General features: G+C 43.7%; 1 protein-coding gene across 1 annotated transcript in view; it reads left to right on the top strand.

Moving 5' to 3' along the window:
* Positions 1-25126, top strand: part of DNAAF9 (dynein axonemal assembly factor 9) — a 167585-nt gene that overhangs the window by 121640 nt on the left and 20819 nt on the right. Inside the window, exons 28-31 of the mRNA XM_043969556.1 lie at positions 6112-6237; positions 15058-15095; positions 21857-21992; positions 22917-23003. Coding sequence (XP_043825491.1) covers positions 6112-6237; positions 15058-15095; positions 21857-21992; positions 22917-23003 — 387 coding nt within the window. The remainder of the gene's footprint in view (positions 1-6111; positions 6238-15057; positions 15096-21856; positions 21993-22916; positions 23004-25126) is intronic.

Below are 25126 nucleotides of genomic sequence, written 5' to 3'. Positions count from 1 at the left end.
TAAAGCACCGGCCCTGGATTCAGGAGTACCTGAGTTCAAATCTGGCCTCAGACACTTGACACTTACTAGCTGTGTGACCCTGGGCAAGTCACTTAACCCCCATTGCCTAAAAAAAAAAAAAAAAAAAAAAAGAATTACAGACCGGGGGCAGCTAGGTGACACAGTAGATAAAGCACTGGCCCTGGATTCAAGAGGACCTGAGTTCAAATCTAGCCTCAGACACTTGGCACTTAGTAGCTGTGTGTGACCCTGGGCAAGTCACTTAACTCTCATTGCCCTGCAAAAAAAAAAATTAATTGTAGAGTGATTTCTTCACAAAACTGTGGAAGGAATGTAAATATTATAACCCATTTTACAAGAAAGGATCCTGAGCCCCAACAAGAGGAAGTTTCTTACTTAAAGCCACACTGTAAGACACAGATCCCCCACTCAAACCCAGATCTTCTGATTACAAGTCTAAGATTTTTTTCACCACATTCCCTCTTGATGGTGGTGGTGGTGATGATGATAGCACTTTATACTTTGTACAGTACTTTCCTAACAATAATCTTATCAAATAGGTAGTCTAATATATTTACTTTATGAGCAGTAAAACGAAAGTACTTATATATAAGGAGTCTTATATATAAGTTAACTGTTAAAATCATATTTTCCAATCAGTGTGATTCTGAATTGAACAGTATTACAAACTTTTTAATAAGTGAAGACAAGCTTGCTTGCTTTTAGTGTGTTTTTTTTTAATTTGGAATACTATTCACCTCAAAAGTCCTTTATAACAATTTTTATTTTCCTCTTACATAAACCAAAATGGTAGTGTCTTATTTCAAATTAGCTGCATTTTTGTTTTTCTTCAAAGTCTTTAGATGTCTCTTTAGCAATGTCCATTTGCTTAAAGGGATGGAGGTAGATGACCTGGGTTGTTTAATGCTATGTGTGCTAGGGGAGCATCAGCTCTGACAGGTCCTCCACAAACTGCAGAGTGTGGGCCTTTTTTGAGTGTGGGTCTGGCAATAGACCTCATTTTTTATTTTATTTTATTTTATTTTATTTTATTTTGAGGGGCAGTGAGGGTTAAGTGACTTGCCCAGGGTCACACAGCTAGTAAGTGTCAAGTGTCTAAGGCCAGATTTGAACTCAGGTCCTCCTGAATCCAGAGCCGGTGCTTTATCCACTGCACCACCTAGCTGCCCCCTGGCAATAGACTTAAACCAAAGAGCAGCCTCACTAAGTGTAGAGATGCTATTTGGTTACAGATAGTCATGAAACCACCTACTAGGATGCTGTCTGTGCTGTTGAAGGAAATACTGACAGTGAGAAAGCCATGTCTCCTCTGAAGAAGTGAAGAAATGTTTTGTTTGCAAATTCTTTTGGTATTCTGGCAAAACTATTCCTTTTCGTTTGGTAACATAACACATTGTTCATGAGGCTCACTTGGAGTGAATATGAACTGGAATTAGCTTCAATTTTTTTCCTTGGTATTTGGTTAGGCTCTTGAATTTTTTTTTTCAATAGAGCATTCACTTGCTTGTCTCTTCAAATTTCCCAGTATTATCCAATTGTCAATAATAGAATTTTGGGGGGTAAATTTTAAAATTTATTTGAGACTAAAATACAAAATAAGAGAAGAAAAACAAGTGTTGCCATGTACACAGCAGAACACAGGAAAAGATTCAATATAAAACACTAAATTTCCATTTCAAGAAAACCTATATAATAAATACTACACGTTGTTTTCAGATATGTCCAGCCATTCTTTGCTTCTTTGTTGGTTTTCTTTTGTTCTCTGCTGTGTACTTTTTACATTATTTCCCCTCCAAGAAGGCTGCAATTAAACATGAAGAGATATAGATAGATAGATGGATGATATACATTTACATTTACATAGATATGTATAAACACATATACACATCTATACCCATACATATATATGTAAGATATATGCTTATTTTCACTAGTCATCTGTTTCTCTCTGTCGGTGGATAGTATCTTCCTTCACAAGTCCAAGTCTTTCCATATTTTTCCAAGTCAACTAGCTCATCATTTCCTACACCACAGCAATATTCCAACCCAGTCACATTCTATCTGAGAGATTGGAAAGGTTTTTTTTTTCCTGATTTCCTGCATTCCTTTTATTCTTGGCTACATAGGTTTTTACAAGAAAATTTTAATTTAAAATCATTTAAATGATCCATTTTCCACTTCAACAATGCTCTCACCCTGTAATATAGTTTAAGGTCTGATACTGTTGAATCTACTTCCTTTACCTCTTTTTTCTTGGTTTCTTTCTTTTTTTTTTTTTTTGGTGAGGCAGTTGGGGTTAAGTGACCTACCCAGGGTCACACAGCTAGTAAGTGTTAAATGTCTGAGGCCGGATTTAAAGTCAGGTACTCCTGACTCCAGGGACAGTGCTCTATCCACTGTGCCACCTAGCTGCCCCTATTCTCGGTTTCTTTGAAGTTCCTGACCTTTTGTTCTTCCAAATGAACTTTATTATTATTTTTCTAACTAAAATAATTTTTAGTAATTAATAATGGAAATTCTTACAAAAATATCTGTAGTGGAAAAAAATTCTAAATATATAAATGGACTATTTTACATGCCTCTGACAAGACAAATCAGCCAACATTACTGGGTAACTGATTCTAGACCAATAAGAAGACAGTTTTTCAGATACACACTCAATTTAGACCAATGTCAGATGGGTCTTTTTTCTGGTAAAGCATGCATTCTTCAGCCTCCTCAAGTGGCAAACTAGGTAGGTTTGCTGTGTGTGCTGCTTTTGTCGTTACAACTTTTCTGTGTGAGAAGTTCCAGACTTGGATGGAACATAGTTTAAATATAATGACACAAATCATCCAAGACAGATGACATTGAATTTACAGACTCATACAATATTAGAGGTGAAAGAGGCTCTGGAAATAATTTCTTCCAACCTCTGCATTTTACATATGAAGAAATGTAGACCTAGAGAAATTAGCAAATCCTAGCCATTTTTCAAGACCAACCGAAGTAACACCTCCCCTGTGAAGCCTCTCCCTGATTTCCCCTTGACAGAATTCTCCTAGCATTTTGTTGTTATTTTTTACTTAAAATCTACATTGTATTATACTTGTGAGCTGATGCCTGCTTCCTCCATCCCTCCCTCCGTGTTTGTATACTCTTTTTTCATACATACCCCATTTAGGAGAAACAGTTTCTTATTGGATTTCTTGATCATTATTTGGTCTGGTGTCGCCTTCAGGGTTTTGCTGAAATCAGTATGTGGAAAATGGGTAGTTTGCCTCCCATACAGGTAGCCATCTTAGCTGAAAGTTCCAATTTACTCATCTGAAAATAAGGATACTGACACTTGTACTACTTTTCTTACATGGTTATTGTGAGAAAAGCACTTTATCTTTTAAAACACTAACCAATCATTACGATCTCTTGCAAGCCACGAGAATTCAACTCATATTTATTAAGTACCTGTTGTGTGCAGTGATGTGCTTGGTGCTAAGAATACAAAAACAAAATGAGAAATAGTCCTTGCCCTTAAGAAGCTTAAATTCTGTGTGTGTGAGTCTGGAATATAACATCTAACCTAAATAGTGAAGTACACGCATTATAGTTTGAGAAGGAAAAGATCACCAATAATGAAAAGGATCCAGAAAGGCTTCCTGTAAGAAGTGGCACATGGGATGAGCTTTGAAGTAAGCTAGGGATTCTAAGGAAGGAGGGAGGAGGACATGCACTTTCAGGCCATACAAAGGTGGGAAGCTGGGATGCCAAGGTTGGGAATAGCAGCAGGAACAGTTCATCTAGAACATAGAGTATATGAAAAAAAGATTTCTGTGAAGTTAGACTGAAGAGGTGGTGGCAGAGGAAGTAAAATTGCAAAGGGCTTCAAATGCCAAGCTGAGTTTACATTTTTAAATGATGTAGTCAGGCTCATGCTTTAGGAATATTATTTTGGTGGCTGTGAGAAAGGTGGATTGGAGAGGGAAGAGACTGAAAGCAGGGAACCAATGTTAGGTTTCTATAGGAACCCAGGTCGGAGATGATGTGGGCCAACACCAGTGAGATGGCTGTGAGTGTGTAGAGAAAAATGTGAGATAGGGGATGAAGGTGCCATTGACCAGAATTGGTAACTGATGAGTTATGGAGGAGCTTGGAAGAGGAAAGAGTCAAGGATGGCTTTAAGGTTTAATCCTGGACAATTGGGAAGAAGGTGGTGCAATCAGTAGAAAAAGAGAAGTGGGGAGAAGGGGAGGGTTTGTAGGGAAGATAAAGATTTATGTTTTGGGGGTAGTATATTTGAGTTGCTTAAAGGGGACATCCAGTTCCCTGTGCAGTGAGCAATAGGTGACAAAGTACTGGAACCCAAGAGCGGGATTAGGACTAGGTATGTAGATCTGGAAGGTGTGTGCATAGAAATGACCATTGAAACCTAAAACAGAAGTCGATGAGTTCACCAGAGAAAGGGTGCAGAGAGAAAAGAGAAAAAGGTTTGGGACATAGATAGGGATTTAGCAAAGGAGACCTAGTAGAGATAGTTATATGAGTATAAGGAGAACTAGGAGATAACAGCATGATAAAAATCAGGGGAGGAAGAGAGAGAGCACACAAGATGAAGGCCTGATCATCAGGGTCAGATGCTGCAGTGATCAAGAAGGGTAAGAGCTGAGAAAAGGCCATTGGATATAGCAGTTAAAGGGGAGGTGAGGATCATTAAAGATGGGAAGGGACAAATGGAAAGGTTGGCCTTGACAAGGAAAAGGATTGTGTCCTCATCTGGCAGTGGAACAAAGGAAGAAAGAACATAATCTGAAGTCAAGGAGTTTTGAAGTCTGGATTAGAAGAGAAGCGTGTCATTATGGATGGCCTCTATTTTCTGGATCTAGTAAGAGGTGCAGTCTGGCAGTGTGGGAGATTGGATTAAATTGTTAAACTCATTTAGGTAGTCTTCCAATAGTGGCATTCATTTGTCTTTAAACAGGAGACTGAAATAGACAACTACTTACAAATTTATAGAACCCAAGATCAAAGTTTTATTAGATGCCTACTATGTGCCAGTTATTGGGTTAAGTGCTAGTGACACAAATAAAGGTAAAAAGATAGTCCCTGCTCTCAAGGAGCTCTTTGTATAATGGGGGAAGATGTCAGCTATATACGAATATGTCCAGACAAGGTCTATACAGAATAAATTGGAGATAACGGGAAAGACATGGACATTAAGGGGGATTGGCACAGGTTTCTTGTAGCCTAGAAATTAGAAGACTTAAGGGAGACATGGAAGGTGTCTTCAAGAATTTGAAAGATTTGACTTGTTCTACTTAGCCCCAATAGATGGAAGCTGCAAAAATATGGGTATAGGGGTTTTGGGGGGGTTGGGAGAGGTGTATAGGTTTTGAAGGCAGGAAAAACTTGCTGACAATGAGAGCTATGCTAAAATAGAATGGGCTACTAGAATGTTTTACTTGACTATACATATTATAAGGGTTTTCTTTCGTGTGTGTGTGTGTGTGTGTGTGTGTGTGTGTGTGTGAGAGAGAGAGAGAGAGAGAGAGAATTGGAGAGTAGAACGGGTAAGCTGTAGCTGTCAAAGGCAAGGAAGGAAAAGAGGACTGTTAGAACATTATTTTAAAATGCACCGAAGAGAACAAAAGGGCCAAAAGGAAATGTAGATAAACTGGACAGTTTTGAAAGTTATACATTGAATTTTATATTTTTATATATATACATATATATATATATATATACTTTACAAGGAAAAGCAAGTTGTATGTGATAAGAGATTAATAATTTTTTATAAAATCCTATTTTTCTGTTCTACTTTGTTTATGGAAGTGCTCATCTTTGTCACTTATTAAGTTCAAAATTTAAAAAAAAAAGGCTCAGGGCAGTTAGGTGGCACAGTAGATAAAGCATCAGCCCTGGATTCAGGAGGACCTGAGTTCAAATCTGGCCTCAGACACTTGACACTTACTAACTGTGTGACCCTGGGAAAGTCACTTAACCCCCATTGCCCCGGGAAAAAAAAGAAAAAATCTCTAGTTCATATTGTTTATTTTCTCTGTATATTGAAGTATAGAAATTTTACTATTAGTTATCCATTTCTATTGTCTCTTACAGCTACACAGATGTTATTGATGTTGTCCAGGCACTCCAGACTCACCCTGACTCAGATGTGAAGTCTACTTTTGAAATTGGCACAATCACTACATGCGTGGAGCCCCTGAGCTGCTACATGGAGCACAGGTAGGCCTCAGCCACTGAAACTTTAGGAGTTGGGTGGGAGGGAGTTGTTCTTTTTGGAAGGCATCACCTTTTTAAAGCAGACTAGTTTGACTTTGCTTCTTGGAGGGAGTTCATTATTTTTCCTTACTATATGTAGGTGCTCAGTAAATTTTCATTAATGTATTGATTATTGTCAGACCCTCAAAAGTCCTTCTCAAGGCAATAAGAGAATCCTTGTAGACCATGGACTTAGAATCACAGACCCTTAGAACCAGAAGCAATGCCTAAAGTCATTTAGTTTGGTCTTCTACGTTGTCCAAGGCCCCCTAAAATGTCCCTGATGAGTTTGAATGTTTCCAGGGACAGACAGTTCCATTCCAGTGTTGTTAAGTCTCATTGTTCAGAAGTTCTGGAGAATACTGAGTCTATATCTCTGTGGCTTTTGCACTCTGGTCTTAGTTTTGTTTTCTGGAGCTATACACAGTAAGTCTAAAATGTTCTGCAGATAAAAATCCTGCAAACATTCTGGTCATGTTTCTGTGGCCACTGAAAAGTAATTTAAGTAATTTCATACAGCAAGGGGGGCATGAAATGTATTTTCTTAGAAAGCATAGTCCCAGGAGCATTCTCTTCTTTGTCCATCATATGCACATCTTACCTAGAAAAGGGTCTGGTGTGCAAATGACCTTGGTGTACAGGGCTTTTGGTCAAGCTGAGAGAGGACAGGTCAGATAAGCGAGGCTTTCTCAGCTCTCAGCTTGTCCGAGGACTCTGCTTTCCTCTTCGGAGAGCTTAAACATGCTTGGACATATGGGGACAGGCCCTGCTGCTTTCAGAAATCTTGGCCTCCTGGTCTGATGGGAAGAGCACTAGATTTGGAGTCAGGAGGTCTTGGGGATCCCTTTCAACACTCACTCTCTAATCCTAGGAATCGATGTAACTGGGGGCAATGATAACAGGACTGCGGGAAAAGTGTTGGAAACTGTAGTATACTGAGGGGTCTTTGTTTGACCCCAGAACCTACTGGAGCTAAACGCCATGGGAATATTCAGGGTAATGACTAAAGCAAATTGTTGACCTGCTTTGTATACAAAGCTCAAGACAAAGTCACAGAATCAGTAAATCTTATACTTGAAAGATTAAAAAAACTCTGTTAGACTATATTGATAGTTAAGATGCCACTTTTACCAGCTGGGCTGGAAATCCTAAATACCATATGTCTGTCTCTGTTTTTTCTGGTCTTCAGCCTGAAATGTAAACTCTACTTTCTTCCTTAAATATCCTGGATGTTTTGTTCTTCTTTTGTTCTTTTTTCCGTATTTGTCTACTTATTTTAATGGACACTGATGACCGCCCTCCTTACACACACGCATGCACACACAGTCACACGCTCTTTTCCCATGTTTCCTGCCCTGTTCCCCGGTTTCCTATCCCATTCTATATGCCCAAGTTGAGGCACAAAGTAAGTGTTTGTTTCTAGTAAATACTCACTTTTCCCAAAGCTTTCTAGAGCTACATAAGGAATTTTGTCACACCTTGGTCCTAAAATTAAGATTCCTAAAATACTGCTTTGATTATGTTACCCACTGATTAGGAACCTTCATTGTTCTTTATTATCTACCCAGGATCAAATTCACATTTTCTAAGCTCTGCAAAGTCAGACCAAATCCTCTTGTTTTGACAAACGGTTCTTCAGTTTGGACATTCCTGCCACGACACTCTTGCTCATATTATTCCCCCTCCCAGTAATGCCCTTCCCTCTTCTCTGCCAATCCAAATTCTAACTACCCATCAAGGTCCAGCCCAAGTCATCCACCAAGCCTTTCCTGACCACCCAGCCCTCATTTATCTGTACCCAGAAGTCCATTTAAGCATTGTGTCTGACTAAGAATGCACTTCCTCTGATTTTTGTCCACCAAAGGAAAAAAAATTGAGTTACATTGTGGCTCTGTGGATACTAAGTTGTAGTAAGATTGCCAGCTTTTGGTCCCAAAGAATTTTCTGGCCCCTCAGACAATTGTTCTAGCATCAGTTCAATTCAACATTTGTCCAGCTCCTTCTGTTCATAGTGCCCTGGGCTAGGGCTACTGTTTCAGAAATACAAAGTGAGTCACAGAATGTTAGAGTTGTGAGGGACTTCAGAGCTCTTTGAATCCAAGCCCTTCCTGCCAAGGGATCCCTTCCATGATACCCCTAACAGACACTCATCCTGCCTCTGCTTGGGAACCTCCACAGATGGAGATCTTACCACTCACAAAGTGGCCCTGGATGATTGTTAGAAAGGAGCCAAAATATGCCTCCCTGTAACCTCTGTCTGGTGCCTGGCCTTCTCGTCCGTTGAGTTTCCAGCTTGTCAAGACCTGGTACCTTCCTAAAATGGTGCATCTAAAATGGATCACCCTACTGGCTTCAGATAGGTTCTGAGCAGGGCAGACACAGCAGGATAGTTGTCTTCCTGACAGCAGGCTGTGGGCTTCGATGGTGCCACCTAAAAGCAGGGGTGGCGCTCTTGGCTTCCATGTCTCTCTGTCATTCCATGTTGAGTCCATGGCTCATTTATATATACCCACACATAAGCATATGCATGATATGTATTATATGTGTTGTGTATTACATGTATGATATGTATCATATCTATACAGGCAGATATGTATGTATATATGTGTACATTGTTTCCCCCATTCGGTGCTTAATATAGTACCTGACACATAGCATCAGATTTTTTTGTTGTTGTTGGGTTTTTTTGTTTTTTGGTGAGGCAATTGGGGTTAAGTGACTTGCCCAGGGTCACACAGCTAGTAAGTGTCAAGTGTCTGAGGCTGGATTTGAACTCAGGTCCTCCTGAATCCAAGGCCAGTGCTTTATCCATTGCACCACCCAGCTGCCCCAATAGCAGCAGATTATTAATAAATGCTTGTTGAATAATAAATCCTATTAGATTTGTCCTACCATCCTAGCCTATCAGAATCTTGTTGGGTCATCAGGCCAGCAACAAGTCTGCTGTGTGCTAGCGCATTTGTGATAGAAATATAAAGAATGAAATGATCTCTACTCATAGTGAACTTATGTTCCATTTAGCGAAAGGTGGAATGAATGTACCTTATTTGAATTGTCCCCCAGTCAAGGTCTTTTTGTATCCTCAGACAGTCAATCAACAAACATTTATTTACTGTTCACTGTGTGCCAAGCGTTATGTTAAATGTTGGGGATACAAAGGCAAACAAATATTTTCTGTCCCCAAAGAGCTCACGTTCTACTTGAGGTGTGTCTTGGAAGCCTGAGAAACTAAGAGGCTGATGTGAAGGAGGGAGGCCATGAAGGTCTGGAGAATAGCCAGGATATTGGTACAGAAGCAGGAGATGGAGCATCATGCTTGAGGACAAGCAAGGAAGTTCTTGGAAAGGAATCATGAGAAAGGGGACTGGCTGGGACTAGGGGACCAGGGGCTAATAAAGAGCTCCAGATGGCCAACAGAGGGGTTTCTGTTTGACCCCCGAGGGTTTATCGAAGGGTAGAGTGTAGGATGTCTGCCTGAGGAAAAGCACAGTGGCAGCCGATCACAGGATGCACCGGAGGGGAGACCGCCCAGTGCGGGGAGCTGCTGTTGCCCATGTCGTCATCTCTCTCAACTCAGTCATCTTTAAGGAGCTTACAATCTAGTAACAGAAGACACTCCCAGAGATGCTCCATGTAAAGAGAAGAGGTTAAATAGGAAAGTGGAAGGATTTGAGAGGGGAGGGACCATTGCTAGCTGAGAGGATCATGGCAATTAGTGGCCTCTGAGCTCCAGTCTTGAGGGAAGAGCCAGGATGCCAGCAGGCAGGGATGCACAGAGCATCTCTGCCAAGCTTCCCGGTAGGTCCTGAGCGTGTTTGGCAGAGCTGTGCCTGCTGAGTGGTTTGGTGCTGGTGGTGGTTTTGAGGAGCAGTGGCACTTCCCTGAGGGGAGAGGGTGTTCCTCCTGTATGAAGCACCGTAATGGAGTCAGCGGACAGCAAGCCCAGCAGACACCAGGAGACTCTCCTACGAAGAAGAGCCCTGGCCCTGAGCAGCCGTGCACCTTTTCAGTGCAAGGTTTGGACGTCCCAAATATGACCTCATTTTATTCTCACCACAAGCCTGGAAGGAAGGTGCTGCTATTATCCCCATTTTAGGGGATAGCTGAGGAATGTTAGGTGACCTGCCCAAGCCCATACAGTTGGTAACTGCCCTAGGCTGGATTTGAACTCCTCTGCACCCATAGTGACTACCAGGAAGCATGACTGTGCTGCAGAGGCAGTGAGACAGAAGGAGGACGAGTTCACTCAGTGGGTGGGATCAGGACATCCCTAAGGAAATAGGGCTGGCAAATTCCTCTTCCTCTGGACCTGGGATGCCAGGAAGCCAGGGGAAGCCCCTGGCTGGCCTGGACAGAGCCTGGCGAGGCTAGAGGAAGTGCCAAGAGGCCCTGAGCCGAGGGCAGAGGCCTGCGTGTTGCCTCTTTGGGAATTTATCATCTCTTCAGCTATTGAGAAATACTGCTAACCACAGAAGTTCTCGGTTCTCAGAGGCAGGGGAACAAGTTCCATTTCAGAAGAAATGTAGTGGAAATAATACAGTGAACAGCTTCATTTAGTAACACCGTGTCCATTCCTACTAAAAACACAGACTCCTGCTGTCATAGGACACTCCTGCTTTCCTCTCCCTCTGAGCGGCAGTCAGCCCCATCGCCTCCTCCTTTGCCCTCATCTTCTAGAACAGTGCCCTTCCCTGGCTTGCCTCTTCCTCAGTAGGTCTACTTCGACTTCTCATTCCCCCAAACCTGGACGCAATCCAAGACTCCATCCTGATGCTTTCTGCTTTGCTCCTCTCTCCAGGATTTTATCCACCATCACCTCTATGCAAATAACTCTGCAGCTCTAGGCATGACCTGTCTCCTGAATTTTTCCCATCTCTCATGTAAATTTAAAATATCATTACACCTCTGATTCTTCATCCGGATGTGGGGGTAACTCTAGATTCTCCAAGGCTGTGCCGATAAAGCCCAAACTCTGGCAGATTCTACCAAGTTTGAAGGACTTTGTATAAGGCCCTAGCTACTAAGACAACCAGATGCACAGTGGATAGAGCAACCAACTTAGAGTCAGGAAGAACTGAATTCAAATCCAGCCTCAAACACTTATTAGCTATGTGACCCTCTGCAAATCACTTAATTTCTTTCTGCCCCTGATTCCTCATCTATAAAAGGGGGGGATAACAGCACCAACCTCCCAGGGTTGTTGTGAGAAACAAATGAGATGATATTTGTGAAGTGCTAAGTGAATACTGTTATTGTCATGATGAGGAGAATAATGATTACGATGCCATCTGAAGACTAGTCTGGTTAAATGTGGAGAGCCTCAGGGAGGGACTTTCTGACCACAGCAGCTCTCTGAGAAGAGTCCGCCAAGGCCTAGAGAGACTTTGTAATCCGGGATCTCTTGAAGTGTGAGAGTTGTCATCCACAGCCTTTCCCTCCACTGGGCCAGGAATGCTGACTACATAATACTGAGCTCAGTCTTGCAGTGCAGGTCAGTACCATGTTTCCAAGTCCAGGCACCCCAGTGTCTACCTTTGGCCTGAAGAGAGCATTTGGCTTAAATGTTCCCCCTCATCTCCTCCTCCTCCATCTGGGTAGAAGGGCTTAGGAAGAGGTTTACCTACCAAACAAAGGATTCTTCAGATGGAACAAATTGAAATTGATTATCACCAGACCAAACCCTGGGAGCTACTCATGGGACTTTAGGACTTGTGCTCCATATTGCTCTCATCTTACTGGGGCAGAGCTCAATTCAAGATGAGGCGGGGCCAGCTTAACAAACATAACAGAGCTTTCTGCTTGAATTTCCTCCTGTGACCCTCATCATGGCATGAAGGCAGTCTTCACTGTCTTCAGTCTTCAGTTGTGCTAGGGGAGCCTAAGTTTCTTTGCATGCTCTTCTGTGCTAGAAAGGCTTGGTAGGAGCTACAAAAATAAGGTCAGAAACAGACTAGGTGTCTCTTTTCCAAGGACCACCAGAGCTAAATTCAGAGGGGAAAATCCCCTGTAGCTTCAGCCACATCTACTGGCTATCTATCCACTTTTGATTTGTGTCGAAGGAAGGAGAACCCACACCAACAAAATCGCAGATTCTGGAAGCACTTTGGGATTAGAGCATGAAATAGTTCTGGCCAGTCTCCTGAGAGCAACTCCAAAAAGGTTTTGAGTAATGGCAGCACCATTGAAATGAGTGTTTACTCACTTTAAGAATCCAGGACCCCTTTGCACATATTAAGTTCTGGTATATGTGTGACATTACTCTATACACTTAGAAACTATGCACATACCCCTCCCAGGATCTTGCTAACAAGATGGTCTCTTCCACAGGCTACACTATCATGGCATGAGACCCATGACAGACACTGAGCTATTTCTCTAGTGACTCATCTCATAAAGATCCAGATTATGAAAAGAAAACAGATCTACTAATCTGATTTTTGAGGACAGTCTAGAGAACAGAAAAACTTCTCTAAATGCTAACGGGCAGTAGAAAAGGGCTGGATAACTCTGGATTCCCAAAGTGCTTCATCTTTAGGCTTCAGGCTTGAAAGATTAGTTTAAGCATCTCTGTTAGCAGTTTGGATAGAGGCAGAGATAGCTTGAACATAAATTTGGCGGGGAATGAAAATAGTTTGATGGAGAAATAATTCAGAGACCACCGTCAGTTTTTATGTATGTGCTGGAAATATAGCGAAGTTCAATGTGAAAAATAGAATCCACTAAATAACAAATGTATAACAAGTCAGTGGTCGGTGCTCACCTTTGGAAAGTCCTAATACAGATATTTCAAATTCAACAAATATTTACTGAGCACCTACTATCTGCAGGGCACTCAACTAGGAATTAGAGGAGGGGCCAGATTCTGGAGGACAATACAAAGTTACATAAGCTCCTCCCTCCCTGCCCTCAGGGAACTTACAGTCTATTAAAGGACCTCTTGGTAGCCTAGTACCATAGGGGACATGCGGTGTGCTATAAAAGAGGTATGCCCCAAATGCTAGGGAAGTGAGAAGAATAAGTATTCCTTTCCATAGGAGAATTAGGGAGAACTAGGGAATGTGTAGCAATTTGAGACAGATCAGTCTTTTCAGTAGAATCTGCAGGGTGGGCTCTTACAAGACTAATGATCTTACTGAGGTCTTGAGGCAACTCCTCATTAGAAAGTGTCGTGGCCCCCAGATTCCAGGTGGGGGGAAATCCGCCCCCCTGTTCTAAGCCCTCTCCTCATCAGGAGGGGACATGTTTGATAAAGGATTGGTAGAAAACATCAACTCAGGGGTGATGGTGCTGGGAGAATATTATCCTGAAGGAGCATGGAGAAGGGAGGAGGGAGTGTGCTGTTGCCTGTGCCAAACGTGGCACAGAAAGCTAGGAAGCAGTAACATGATGAACTGGAGCACATTTCCCTAACAGTGACGCCTCTTGTAAGAGGCTTGGAAACCTGGTCATCTGAGAGAAATAGGAGGAGAATAAGGAAATCACTAGCATTGCCCCAGGGGAGGGGATTAGATGACCTAATAGGCGGCTTTCATCTCCTCCTTTGCTCTGATATTGCTAGATGGGGAGCTTTGGCAGATGAACCTGGCCCACTGGCTCCAACTGTCACAATTAGAGAGAACATTTTGCCCTAAGGTCTGTCCCCGACTCATGTGGAAAATACCAGTTTGGGTGCTTTCTACAAGCGTCTGGCTCAGAGCTTTCTTCCCTTGGGTCTGGGAGACTGATTTGCTTGTTTCACAGTGAAGGAACTCCTGCTGCTGTGTCTGCTGGACACAGGGCCCAGAGAACCTGAGCTCCTATCCAGTCCCCCCCATCCCCCAGCCAGGGGACACTCGCTTGCACCCAGCCAACACTACCTCTGCATAGGCTTGCTTCACCTCTTCCTCAACAGATGCTATGTCAGCAATGTCCCCTGTTTACCTCTTGTGTTAGTCATTCAACAAACATTTATTAAGTCCCTGGGGTTGAAAAAGAGGCCCCTGCTCTCAAAGAGCCGATAATCTAATATGAGGGAAAGCCATGCGTGTAAACGACCATATATGGTGGAGATGAGGTCAGGGTGGCCATCATGGAAGGGATTTCTTTCCTGAAGTCCCTTCTGACTGTGAGATTCAGGCTAAGTGCATTGAGGAGTTTGAAAAAGGAAGGCCAGCCCCCAGGTATCTTCCCTTTTTGGCTTTGGCAGTTTTTCAGGATGGTGTTAAAGGAAAGCCCAGGTTCTTGCAAAAAGCACACCTGTCATGAGTGTGAAAGGAAGAATGGAAGCAAGGGATAGCTTGTCACTGGCAGAAAGAGGCAGAATACTATCCTCATTTTCTTGGGAAGGTCCTCCTTCATCACTGGAATGAACTCTCTCAGCAGTGTGTACAGTGCACCTACCTCCCAAGTGTTCCCACTACCATTGCCTCTTAGAAGTTAGTCATTTGGAAGGCCTGAGACCATAGTCATGGGGTTTCTAGGAGGGCAGATGGTGCCCATAACTGCTGAACTCAGTATTCTTCCTTGCCTAGTTTAGATGGCGCTATCTATAGCTTCCTTGGTCTTGGGCATCTAGCTGAAGAGCTTTCTTTCAAACACAGCCCTACCTGTAGCCTCTTTTGTTGGGTGTGGTTCATTGGTTGAATGCCAGTGGTTAAGTGATATTCTTGTCTATCAGTGTTGTTCAGGTTTTGGGGGAGGGTTCTAATTCATACCATAGAATCATAAACTGATTTTTTTTTAAATGTTTAAACTTCCATTGGAAGTCTAAGCATTAACACTTCTCTCTTTTTTTTTTCTTTCTAGATTTCTCTTTCCTAAGTTTCTTGATCAATGTTCACAAGGTAAGCAATAGGTTTGACTTTCTGCCTACACAATTAAGTTTGTCCTTCAAACGTGATTTCAATGTGATAACTGTGCTCTAGAATTCCTGAAGAGGAGTTCTCTGTGCTTCAACCTATAGTTCAGAAATCTAAGTTCAAAAATCAAAGTTCATCAAAGGAGAGCAATGACACTGGATATTTTCATCTCCTTTTATGGGCATCTCTCTACTCAACTCTTGCCTTTGGAGGATCCTGAGTTCCCCTTCCTGCTTGCCTAAACTGAGTCAGCCTTAGGACGACCCTGGCTGTCCAACTAGGGTGACCTCAAGGAATGTAGATCCCCAACCCCAGGTTCACATGGCCTTGGGTCTGAAGAGAATTTGGTTGTAATCCCCAAGCCTGTCCTGCAAAGCCAGGCACCCCAGGAAGTGGTATTTTAAAATACAAATAGGACTCCCTGTGGTGGACTGAGGTCAGGAGTCATTTTTTAAATCTCCACGCTGGGGATGAACTACCCATTGTTGTTGAGAGCCGTGCATGGTGCCTGGGCTTCCTGAGTTGGCCCAGCAAGCAGAAATAAAACGGAAACAAGCTCCCCTCATGTTCCCGTGCCGTGCCTCAGCCCTCGCCCCGCTGAGCCTGCTGCCGGCTGGCCTACGGGGAGCCCACCAAAGCCCGTTGTCTTGGGGAGCAGCAGGGGCCGGCTGCTGCCCAAGGGACAGAGGCCGGGGTCAGCGGCGCTTGGAAACAGCAGGCTCTGTTTTGCCCACTGCCTGTGGTGAGCAAAGACTCATTTTCCCGGCGCCCTCACCTCAGAAGCGTGAGATGCAGTGTCAGCCCCAGCAGAGCTCTTCTCTGTCAGGGGAGGGAGACACCAGCCAAGGGACGGGAGAGGACATCAGCAGGACTTCATTGGAATTCAGTTATACTTTGAATTGTGTTGCATGAGCCCAGCTCCGGGCCACCATTTTTTATTATTGCCTTTAATGACTCTGGCTGCATTTCATCTTCAGAGTCACTTGCAAAAAATGTAAACAGCCCCAGGATGACCTTGGTGCCCCTTGTCCTCTTGGCCCTTTCTGCCTTATATCCTCCCCCCTCCCCCTTTCCTGTTTTTATGTAAGTGACAAGAGCAAGTGATTCAAGCTGCCTGCTGCTGACATAGCCTGCGAAAAAGGCCTGCGCCTTATTCTCCATTCCAGTGCCCAGCAGGCCCTGTGCCTGGGTCTGGCATGAGTAGTCCTTTCCAGACTAATTCACCTTGCCCTTTGACACTGAGACAGGCCATCTGCACACATCCCCAGTGTACCTGGAGGCTGACAGGTCTGCTCTGGGTGCCCTGGTAGCATGGCACTTGTCAAACCACAATTCTGTGGCCTGTCATGGGCAAAACACTGGAGACAATCTGTGAGCACAGGGTGGAGGCCTTAGGAGTTAGATGCTGCTCACTTTTTAACCTTGCAAATTAAGAGGAAAAACCCCAGGGACATTATTTGTCTGACACTCTATGAACCATCATTGGCTAGCAAAAACTCACCATTGAGAGTGGCTATTCATCAATGTGGTCCTAGAGGGAAAGAGATCAAAAGTGATCCCTCCTTCAAGGGAAGTGAGCACCATTCTTTAGGAAACTCAGGAGCCAGCCCAAGAGAAGTAGAATCTTCCTGGTACATAAACATTTTGCTAGTATTCCCAACCACAAGCCCCTTATTTCTTTCCCAGTAATTGAGCTAATTGATATCCTTTTTCTTTTTTTTTTTTTTTGGCAGGGCAATGGGGGTTAAGTGACTTGCCCAGGGTCACACAGCTAGTAAGTGTCAAGTGTCTGAGGCCGGATTTGAACTCAGGTCCTCCTGAATCCAGGGCCGGTGCTTTATCCACTGCGCTGCCTAGCTGCCCCTAATTGATATCTTTTTAACTAATGATTCTTTTAAAATTAAAAATAGAATGTACTGTAGGTAGTCTTTCCCCCAAGAGTGTGTGAATTACAAACTCCAAGCCAGGATCAAAAAGGAAGCCAAGCATGGTTTAAAAGGCACACCAAAGTAGCACCAGTCTTTCCTCAGTATTCTCTCTTGTTTAGGGAATAAAAAAGTAGCACTTTCCTTTTGGCTCAGTAGACAAACGTGATGGGCTTTGTCAAGATGGCCCCATGGGGGCAGCTAGGTGGCGCAGTGGACAGGGCACCGTCCCTGGATTCAGGAAGACCTGAGTTCAAATCCAGCCTCAGACACTTAACACTTGCTAGCTGTGTGAACCTGGGCAAGTCACAACCCCAATTGCCTCACCCCCCCCAAAAAAAAAGATGGCCCCATGGGCCACCATCAGTGGGGTACATGTGCTTGATTTGGGCCCTAGCTATGGGCCTGGCCTGCATGCCCAGTCACCCTGTGCTCTTGTTAGGTGAGACAGCTGGTCAGCTGGGCATTTCTCCCATGAAGCAGAGAGCAGGGATTTGGCCAGGAGAGGGCTGAAACCCACCAGCCTGACCTTGACAGCTTTGTACTCTAAACACCTGAGTTATGAAGCCTGACCTGCTTAGCAAACAGAGCTATTTCCCTTTGGCAAGTTGTTGTTTGCATAGCTGACCTGAGGAATGCTGCAGGGTAATCCGCCTGGGCCTGCATGTTCAGTGATGAAGGTCTAGGGAGCCAAGTCCTGGGGCTTTGACCTAGGAGACTGTATACAAACCAGGAACCAGATTTGGATCTCAGTTCCAGCTAGGGTCAGGATTTCCCTACTGTCAGTGGAGCCTTAAGCAAAGTGTTTAGGTCAGTCTTGAAAGGACCTACTAAACTATCAGAAAAGCTAATTCCTAATAATCTGTGGAGCTGGACTGCCTCACCTCTTCCTGCTTTGCCAGCCCCACCCCAGATCCTCCCATTTACACACTACCTGCCACCCCAAGAGAGAATGCCTGCCTCTCCCTTGTCGGGGCTGCAATGATCACTACTTTCACTTCAAGTATAGAGGGGCTGAGGCCTACACCTTTAGTCAGCTCTTAGTCTCTTCAGTTTCCCTTGTCCAAGACAACAGCAAAGACAGCTCCCACATACTTCCTTTTTTCTTCAACAATTCAGCCAGGGATTTGGATGGAGGCATAGTTGGATTTCCAGACGATGTGAAAGTGAAAGGAATCCTTAATAAATTGAATAATAGAATAAGAAGCTTAAAAAATTTCCAATAGAACAATGGGCTGAATGGAATCTGATAAAATGTCATAGGGATAACTATAAATTCCTACAAAGGGGTTCCAAGAAATCAACTCTTTAAATATGAGAAGGAAAGCATGGCTAGACAGCACTTAATAAAAAAAAGGTCTACAAGCTGGGCCCGAGTCCACTGGGTACCTTTGGCACTGCCTTAGATTGCATTCACAGAAGCCTTGTATCCAAAGCCAGGGAGGTGATCATTCTGCTGTCATCTCCTCAGGTCAGGCCATATCACACTTTAGGAAAGACATTGTCAAACTGAACAGGGCGACCTAGATGGGAACAGGAAAGGAAAACATGGCTTTGAAGACCGGGGAGATGGAACTTGTAAAAGAGAAGACTTAGACAAGACATGATAAAGGTCCACGTCTTAAAGGATGTGGAAGATGGTCATGTAGAAGAACCAGACTTGGTCTGCTTGGCCCCAGAGGACAGAACAATAGCTACTTTGTGGAAGCTACAGAGTCAGACTCTGGCTCCAGATGAGGAAAATCTTCCTTACCATTACAATTGTCCAAAAGCAGAGTAGGTGTTATGGACGTAACGTCCCAGGAGGTGGCCAAACAGAGCCTGGATGATCCTTTGCAGGCTGTTTTCACAGGCTTCCTTCTCAGGTTCAGATGAGACCATATTACCTCTGAGAATCCTTTCAGCTCTGAGATGCTTTGGTTCTGTTCTTCTCCCCTTGTGGGATTTCCTGTCCCATAGGGTGGGAGTCACCTTCACACCTACTCTGGAATGTGTTGAGCCCATTAGGTTACAGCTGGCTTCTCCTTTTCAACTCATTAGCATTCTGGCCTTCCTGACCTCACCCGCTGTGGGCTCATTGCTTTTCCAGGACCCCCCACTAGCCCCCGCACTCCTGCTCTCTGTACTGAAGCCACTCCAAGCCATAGGGGCTCTGGCCCACAACTTGCTTACACTGTTGTCTCTAAGTTTGTATATCGGTCTGCCTTTGGCTCTACCCAGTGAAGCTTTTATTGGATTGCAGAAGCAGAAGGCCTTTGCTGGGCCACAGCCCCTTATTGCAAATGGCTTTAAATCAAGGGGACTATACCCATGACTTTCCAGAAACTCTACATACAAAGCCATTCTGAATTCTGGAAGAATAGGAGCAGAAGAAAAAAGGAGGGGATATTAGGAGCATAAGGGGATAATGAGAAAATTTGGATAAGGCAGGTGCTATGTGAATCAACTCAATCAACAATGGGTGGCACAGTAAATAGAGCACTGAATTTGGAGTTAGGAAGACCTGATTCAAATTCAGCTTCAGACACTTCCTAGCTGTGTGACCCTGAGCAAGTCATTTAATCTGTCTGCCTCAATTTCCTCATATGTAAACAAGCACCTCCCTACCAGAGTTGTTGAGAATCAAATGTGATAACACTTGTAAAAACACTTTTCAAACCTGATGCAAGCTGACTATGTCAGCATGAAGCCTATTGGTGAAGGAAATAATAGGAGCTACCTTTATTTGCAGGTGCTTTGCAAGCTGATATGTGATGGAAATCACTGGGTGGAAGGTGCTTCCAGGGGCCTGTTGATCATCTAGCCTTAGAGGCAGCTGAGAGCCCTAGGCTCCTTCTCCTACACTAATATGCTTCTGAAAAAGAATGTTAGTTTAACCTAAGGCTCCCAGAGAAGAAGGAGGCTGGAGGGCACCCTTTCTGCAAGACTAGCAAGATCATTGACACCTCAAGCATCCTGAGTCTGTCAGTAGTTCAAGTTGTGAAATCCCTCTTCTGAGCGCCAGATCCTCTATCAAACTACCCGCAGTGCTTTTTCCTACTTGTCCTACCATCAAATCAGATTCAATATTTGTGAAACCGAACTCAGTTATTCTTCTAAGCCTGTCCCCCATTCTGATGTTGGCCACAGCCAAAGAACCTTCTTTGACGTCAGTTGCATATAGACCTTCTCTTTGTAAGGCCAGATCACTGTGCTGACCTTATCATATAGCTTCTTTACGTTCTGCTTAATCTGATACTTGTTGCCCTTGATTTCCACAGTGAATCCTTGTTTTCAGTTTTCCCCATAGTTGACTCAGTGGCTAGGCAAAATTTGTTGATTGCAGCAAGATTAAGCTTGTTCTTCCTTGGGGTGCTTTGCTGAAAGTATTTGGGCTGTCTTCAGAGTCGTGGGGACTTAGGTAACCTCATTAGAGGGCACATTCAGATCCTCTCCTTTGGTGGCCTCAGCATGACTTTCTTGGCTTTCAAAGCTTCTGGCTTGGCTTCTTTATTGCAGGTCGGACAGGGTAGGGCTGGGGTGTAGAACACAACTTCTTTCTTTGATTTCAACATGCTGTTGGGGCCGGGGAGTACCAGGTTCCTATTGAGCTCAGCTTTGCAGTATGCCTTGCATTCATCCAGTGCTACCTCTTAGGTATAGGACCTCATTATCATTTACTAGAGCCTGGCCTCTTAAATCCCTTCTGATCTGTCCTTCACACACTCCTGCCAGATTGATCTTTCTTTTGCATTTCTCTGGCCATATTTCTCTTCTGCTCAAAAACCTTCAGTGACTCTCTTTTGCTTAAGAAAAGTTCAGAGTCCTTATCCACCATTCAAGGCTCTCCTCAGTCTGGTATCACTTTATCTTCCTAGCCTTATCTTTCATTCCTACCCTTTTCCCCCTGCCTTTCCTCCAACCAAATGGTAGACCAGCTCACCATCCCAACACCATATTGCATGTGCTTTTCTAATACTGTGTCTTTACACACACCTACCTTTCTCTCACCTCCCTCCCCCTTGAAATCCTGCCCATTTTTCAAGACCCAGATTTTATCCCCTTTGTTCTGTGATGTCTTAGATTATCCATTGAGTAAGAAATGATCTTTTCTTCCTCCTAACTCTCACAGCACTTATTTCTCTCTTGTGTTTTTGTTGCATTTCATTTTGCATTGTAATTTCACATAAATGTGTGTTATCTTCTATAAAATATTGCAAACTCCTCGGGGACAGAAAATGTATTTTACATAGCTGGAATAAATAGGAACCATTGAAAGAGACAAAATTATGAATAGCCTGGAAAGTATGTAGAGAACCAGAATAGCTTAGTGTCTAGGTGGGTAATGGAAAAGGGGATGGGGGGTGGGGGTGGAGGCAGGTGTTTAGTGGTGTCAGATCCTTCAGAGAGGTCAGTGACACTGAGGACAAAGAGAAGCCCCATTGGGTTTGGTGATGACACTGTCATGAATGAAGAGATGGAAGTCAGATTGCAAGAAACAGACCACCACTGCAAGCCATGTATCCCAGAATTTTGTCTGAGAAGGAAGGGAAAATAGTAAGATAGATGTCAGCAGCAAATGAAGTGCATTTTTTTTTCTGCACAGGGAAAACCTGTTCATGCTTGGAAAGAGAGGAGAAGGGGCTGGTAAAAAGAGAGATGCTGAAGATGTAGGAGGAAGGAATCAAGTGAGAGAAAGCAAAGTCCTAAATTTTGTACAAAGCTCAGGCAATTAATTTCTTCGACCGTAACTGTGGCACAAGGATTTCTCTCTTGCAGAGGAAAATGTACTCTCGGAGATTTCTTTTTGTAGCTTGAAATGTTCCTGTTTTTGTCCCACAGGCCTGGTGAGCAATGTTGTATTCACTAGTCACACCACGGAGCAGAGACATCCTCTCCTTGTGCAACTACAAAGTCTGATCAGAGCAGCAAATCCAGCTGCTGCTTTCATTCTTGCTGAAAACGGGATAGTGACCAGGTAATTAGTCCCCAAGCCCAGGGCCTCTGGCTCTCTCTCTGCCTGCCTGAGGACTGCCCAAAGGAGTGGCCCCTGCCTACAAACACATGGTTGCCCTTCTGCTGTAGTCTTTTTTTTTTTTTTTGCAGGCAATGGGGGTTAAGTGACTTGCCCAGGGTCACACAGCTAGTAAGTGTCAAGTGTCTGAGGCCGCATTTGAACTCAGGTACTCCTGAATTCAGGGCCAGTGCTTTAACCACTGCGCCATCTAGCTGCCCCCTGCTGTAGTCTTTTTAACCCCAGGCCCTTTCAGCTATATTTCAGATTTTCCCATTTAAGGAATGTCAACAGGCTGTGTAGTCAAATCTGTCTAAAACTCTAATTCCCTAAGGATTTACAGGAACTAAGGGAAAAAAGGAGGGAAGGGCAGGGCAGAAAGATCAATGTAACATGTGCCCAATAGTCCTCTGTTCTGAGACATCCTTATTTTTGAGGGTGAAGTCTATAAGGCAAGAGTCTATCCATATCAGCATTAGGAGGATGGACAATAGGATGAGTTCAGTCTGACAGGCCATTAGCCAAGTCAAGATAGAATTACAGATTGGATTCCAAATTGCAAAGCGTAGATTGTTGACTTGAAGAATTTTCTTTAACATAGAAACATTTTAACAAAGTAGAATGTGCTAGTCTAGGTTCCAGTGGGACTGAACAATATCCTGATTTTGTTTGTGTGATTTGGGTGCATGGCTTTTTCTCACATATTTCCCTTCTCCCATCCAAGCCCCAATTTCCTTTCTGTAATAAAAAAAAAGAGAGAGAGATGGAGTTAGACTACAAGGTCTCTAAGGTTCCCTAATATAACCTATAATCCTAAATTGTTTTTTTAAATGTACATTCGGACCGTGCTTCTCGTTAATTTGGGGTTTTCCTGTGCTTTATCTATAGGAATGAAGACATTGAGCTGATTCTTTCAGAAGACAGTTTTTCAAGTCCTCCGATGTTGAGAGCTCGATGTTTAATGTTCCCTGGCTGGCAAGTATTATAATTGAGGAAATGAGACAAGTATAGACAGTCTTTATTGACAAAAGAAGCACAAGAAGTACCCAAGATGGCCAAGTCTTGTGGACAGCCCTTTCCATTGACCATTTGGGACACTGGGCTAGAGTTTAATGTCACAGTTGAGGAGTCCTGGTGGACTATGTTCCTAGTTGGGGGAAGCTGCCCTTCAGTAGTAGGTCATTATTATAGCATTGCATTTATTTCCTCTAACTCCTGGCCAGCTTGGGCAGATGACAGCAGAGCCAGGGCATCACCATCAACAATTGCTAATTCCTACATGGGCTTTTCATTTTTCTCTTCTGTCTGTTGGCCCTTTTATCTGGGAGGGGGGAAAAAAGTACAAAGCAAGCTTTCTTTTGAGGAGATAATGCTTCAAAAGAAGGCGGGAACTATTAGTTTCACTGAGTGATCTCTGGGCTCTCAATGGTATTGTGAGACTTTGTAGTCGACCTCTTTCTGACCCAAGCCTTTCACTACCTGACTTTCTAAGACATCTGTCCAAACCCAAGACCCATCTCTTCCCTTTCCTGTCTCTTGAATGGCTGATATTATATCCAACTGTTTCTTTGGATGGCTGGGACTCTTTGGATCAGGGAACCGAATTTGGAGTGTGACCCTCTAGGTTTAATCTCTCTGTTGATTGTGGAGATGACTTAAGTCTAGCAGTCAGGAGAGGCCAAGCCAGGACAAAATAATTCAGGGGCCTTGTTGCCGTGTGCAGTGGGTTCCAGAAACAACATGGTTTGTTCTACCAGCTGAAATATTTTGAAATAAGGTTTTTTCAATGTAATTTGGAGTCTTTCTAACAATATCCCTAGCACAGCCTTGAACCTAGGAGGGACTTAATAAATATTTGTTGCCTGAATGAAAAGAGTTACCTCAGCCCTCAAAGATGCCTAGAGCAAACTGTCCTTCGGGTCTCCAGGGTGCTTTTTTCCCCTTTTTTCAATGTCCCAAAAGAGAAGTTCTCAGTGACCTGGGCCAAGCAGGGAGCCTGCCCCCTCCACACAGTTCTGATTTTATGTTGCCCTTCAAGGCTGCCCAGGAGCCTGATTTTCTCTCTTACTGGATGGGAGATGTAGAAGTTGAAGGGGAAACAAGACATGAAAGTCCAGTTAGTTAAGAAAAGGGATTTGTTGGAAGAAAAGAAAAGTTCCTTGTTGCCTAACCCTGACTTGTTGTTGGGCACAAATGTTGTAGACAGATCTATGTGTCTATGCCCAGTGTTTGAGCTTCAGTCTCCTGGAGCCAGGAGCCTGAGGCTGTGTCAGAAGCATTCTGATCTCTCACTGTGATAGGAGATGTTCATGGTAGCCGAGCAAGAGAAAGAATGCCTTCTGTTTTGCAGATGGAATTGGGCTCTGTGTACGTTTTGTTTTGCTTTCATTCCACAAAGGAAAACCTCATCCATCCTGGAATTAGCCTTTTAGCACCAAGACACGTGTCCCTCATCCGAGCCAGGAACTCGTTGCTGGGCTTGGAGATCATGCACAGGCAGACTTTTGCTCGGTCTCTTGGTCTTGTGGGTCAGGCTGGGTCATCCACAGACTGTTGGGTTGGCATTTCCTCTCTGTCTCTTTAGACTTCCCTGGAGACCCGTTTGATGTTAGAATTTTCCCTTTGGCTCTTCCTCTGCACTGTAATTCTATGTGTTTGTGTAAGAAAGGAGTGGCCTGGGGGACAGTCTTCCTTGCTTATCAACCCTGTCACCGTTATTGGATACTGAGGTGAGAGTTGAGGTGATAGTCAAAAGGCCCACCGGACTCCAGACACTTCCCTCAGGGCAGATTGGTTCTTCTGCAGGAAAGCTAGCTTTTTGTGCTCTGGAAATCTGGTTTTGGAGAATTGATCTGAAATGGAATTGTCTGGGTGCCATTATTTCCCAGTCACAGGCTTTTTTCTCTTCCTGATACTGACCAGATGGATTTCAGGGCTCACCGCTCCATCCTGTTCTTGTTGAAGTTTCTATTAACTCTCCTCTGCACCCTGGGGGAAGAGATTTGAGGATGCTTCAACTTTCTCTCAATTGAAGTTTTATCTAGGCTGCAATTTAAAAGAGCCAGACAGAGGCATAAAGTTTAAGAACTTCCCTCTAA

This window comes from Dromiciops gliroides, chromosome 6 (genome assembly GCF_019393635.1).
Source record: "Dromiciops gliroides isolate mDroGli1 chromosome 6, mDroGli1.pri, whole genome shotgun sequence".
In the NCBI taxonomy this organism is placed as follows: Eukaryota; Metazoa; Chordata; class Mammalia; order Microbiotheria; family Microbiotheriidae; genus Dromiciops; species Dromiciops gliroides.
Note: the sequence above shows the minus strand (reverse complement) of the source record. Positions and strands in the feature narration are given on the sequence as shown.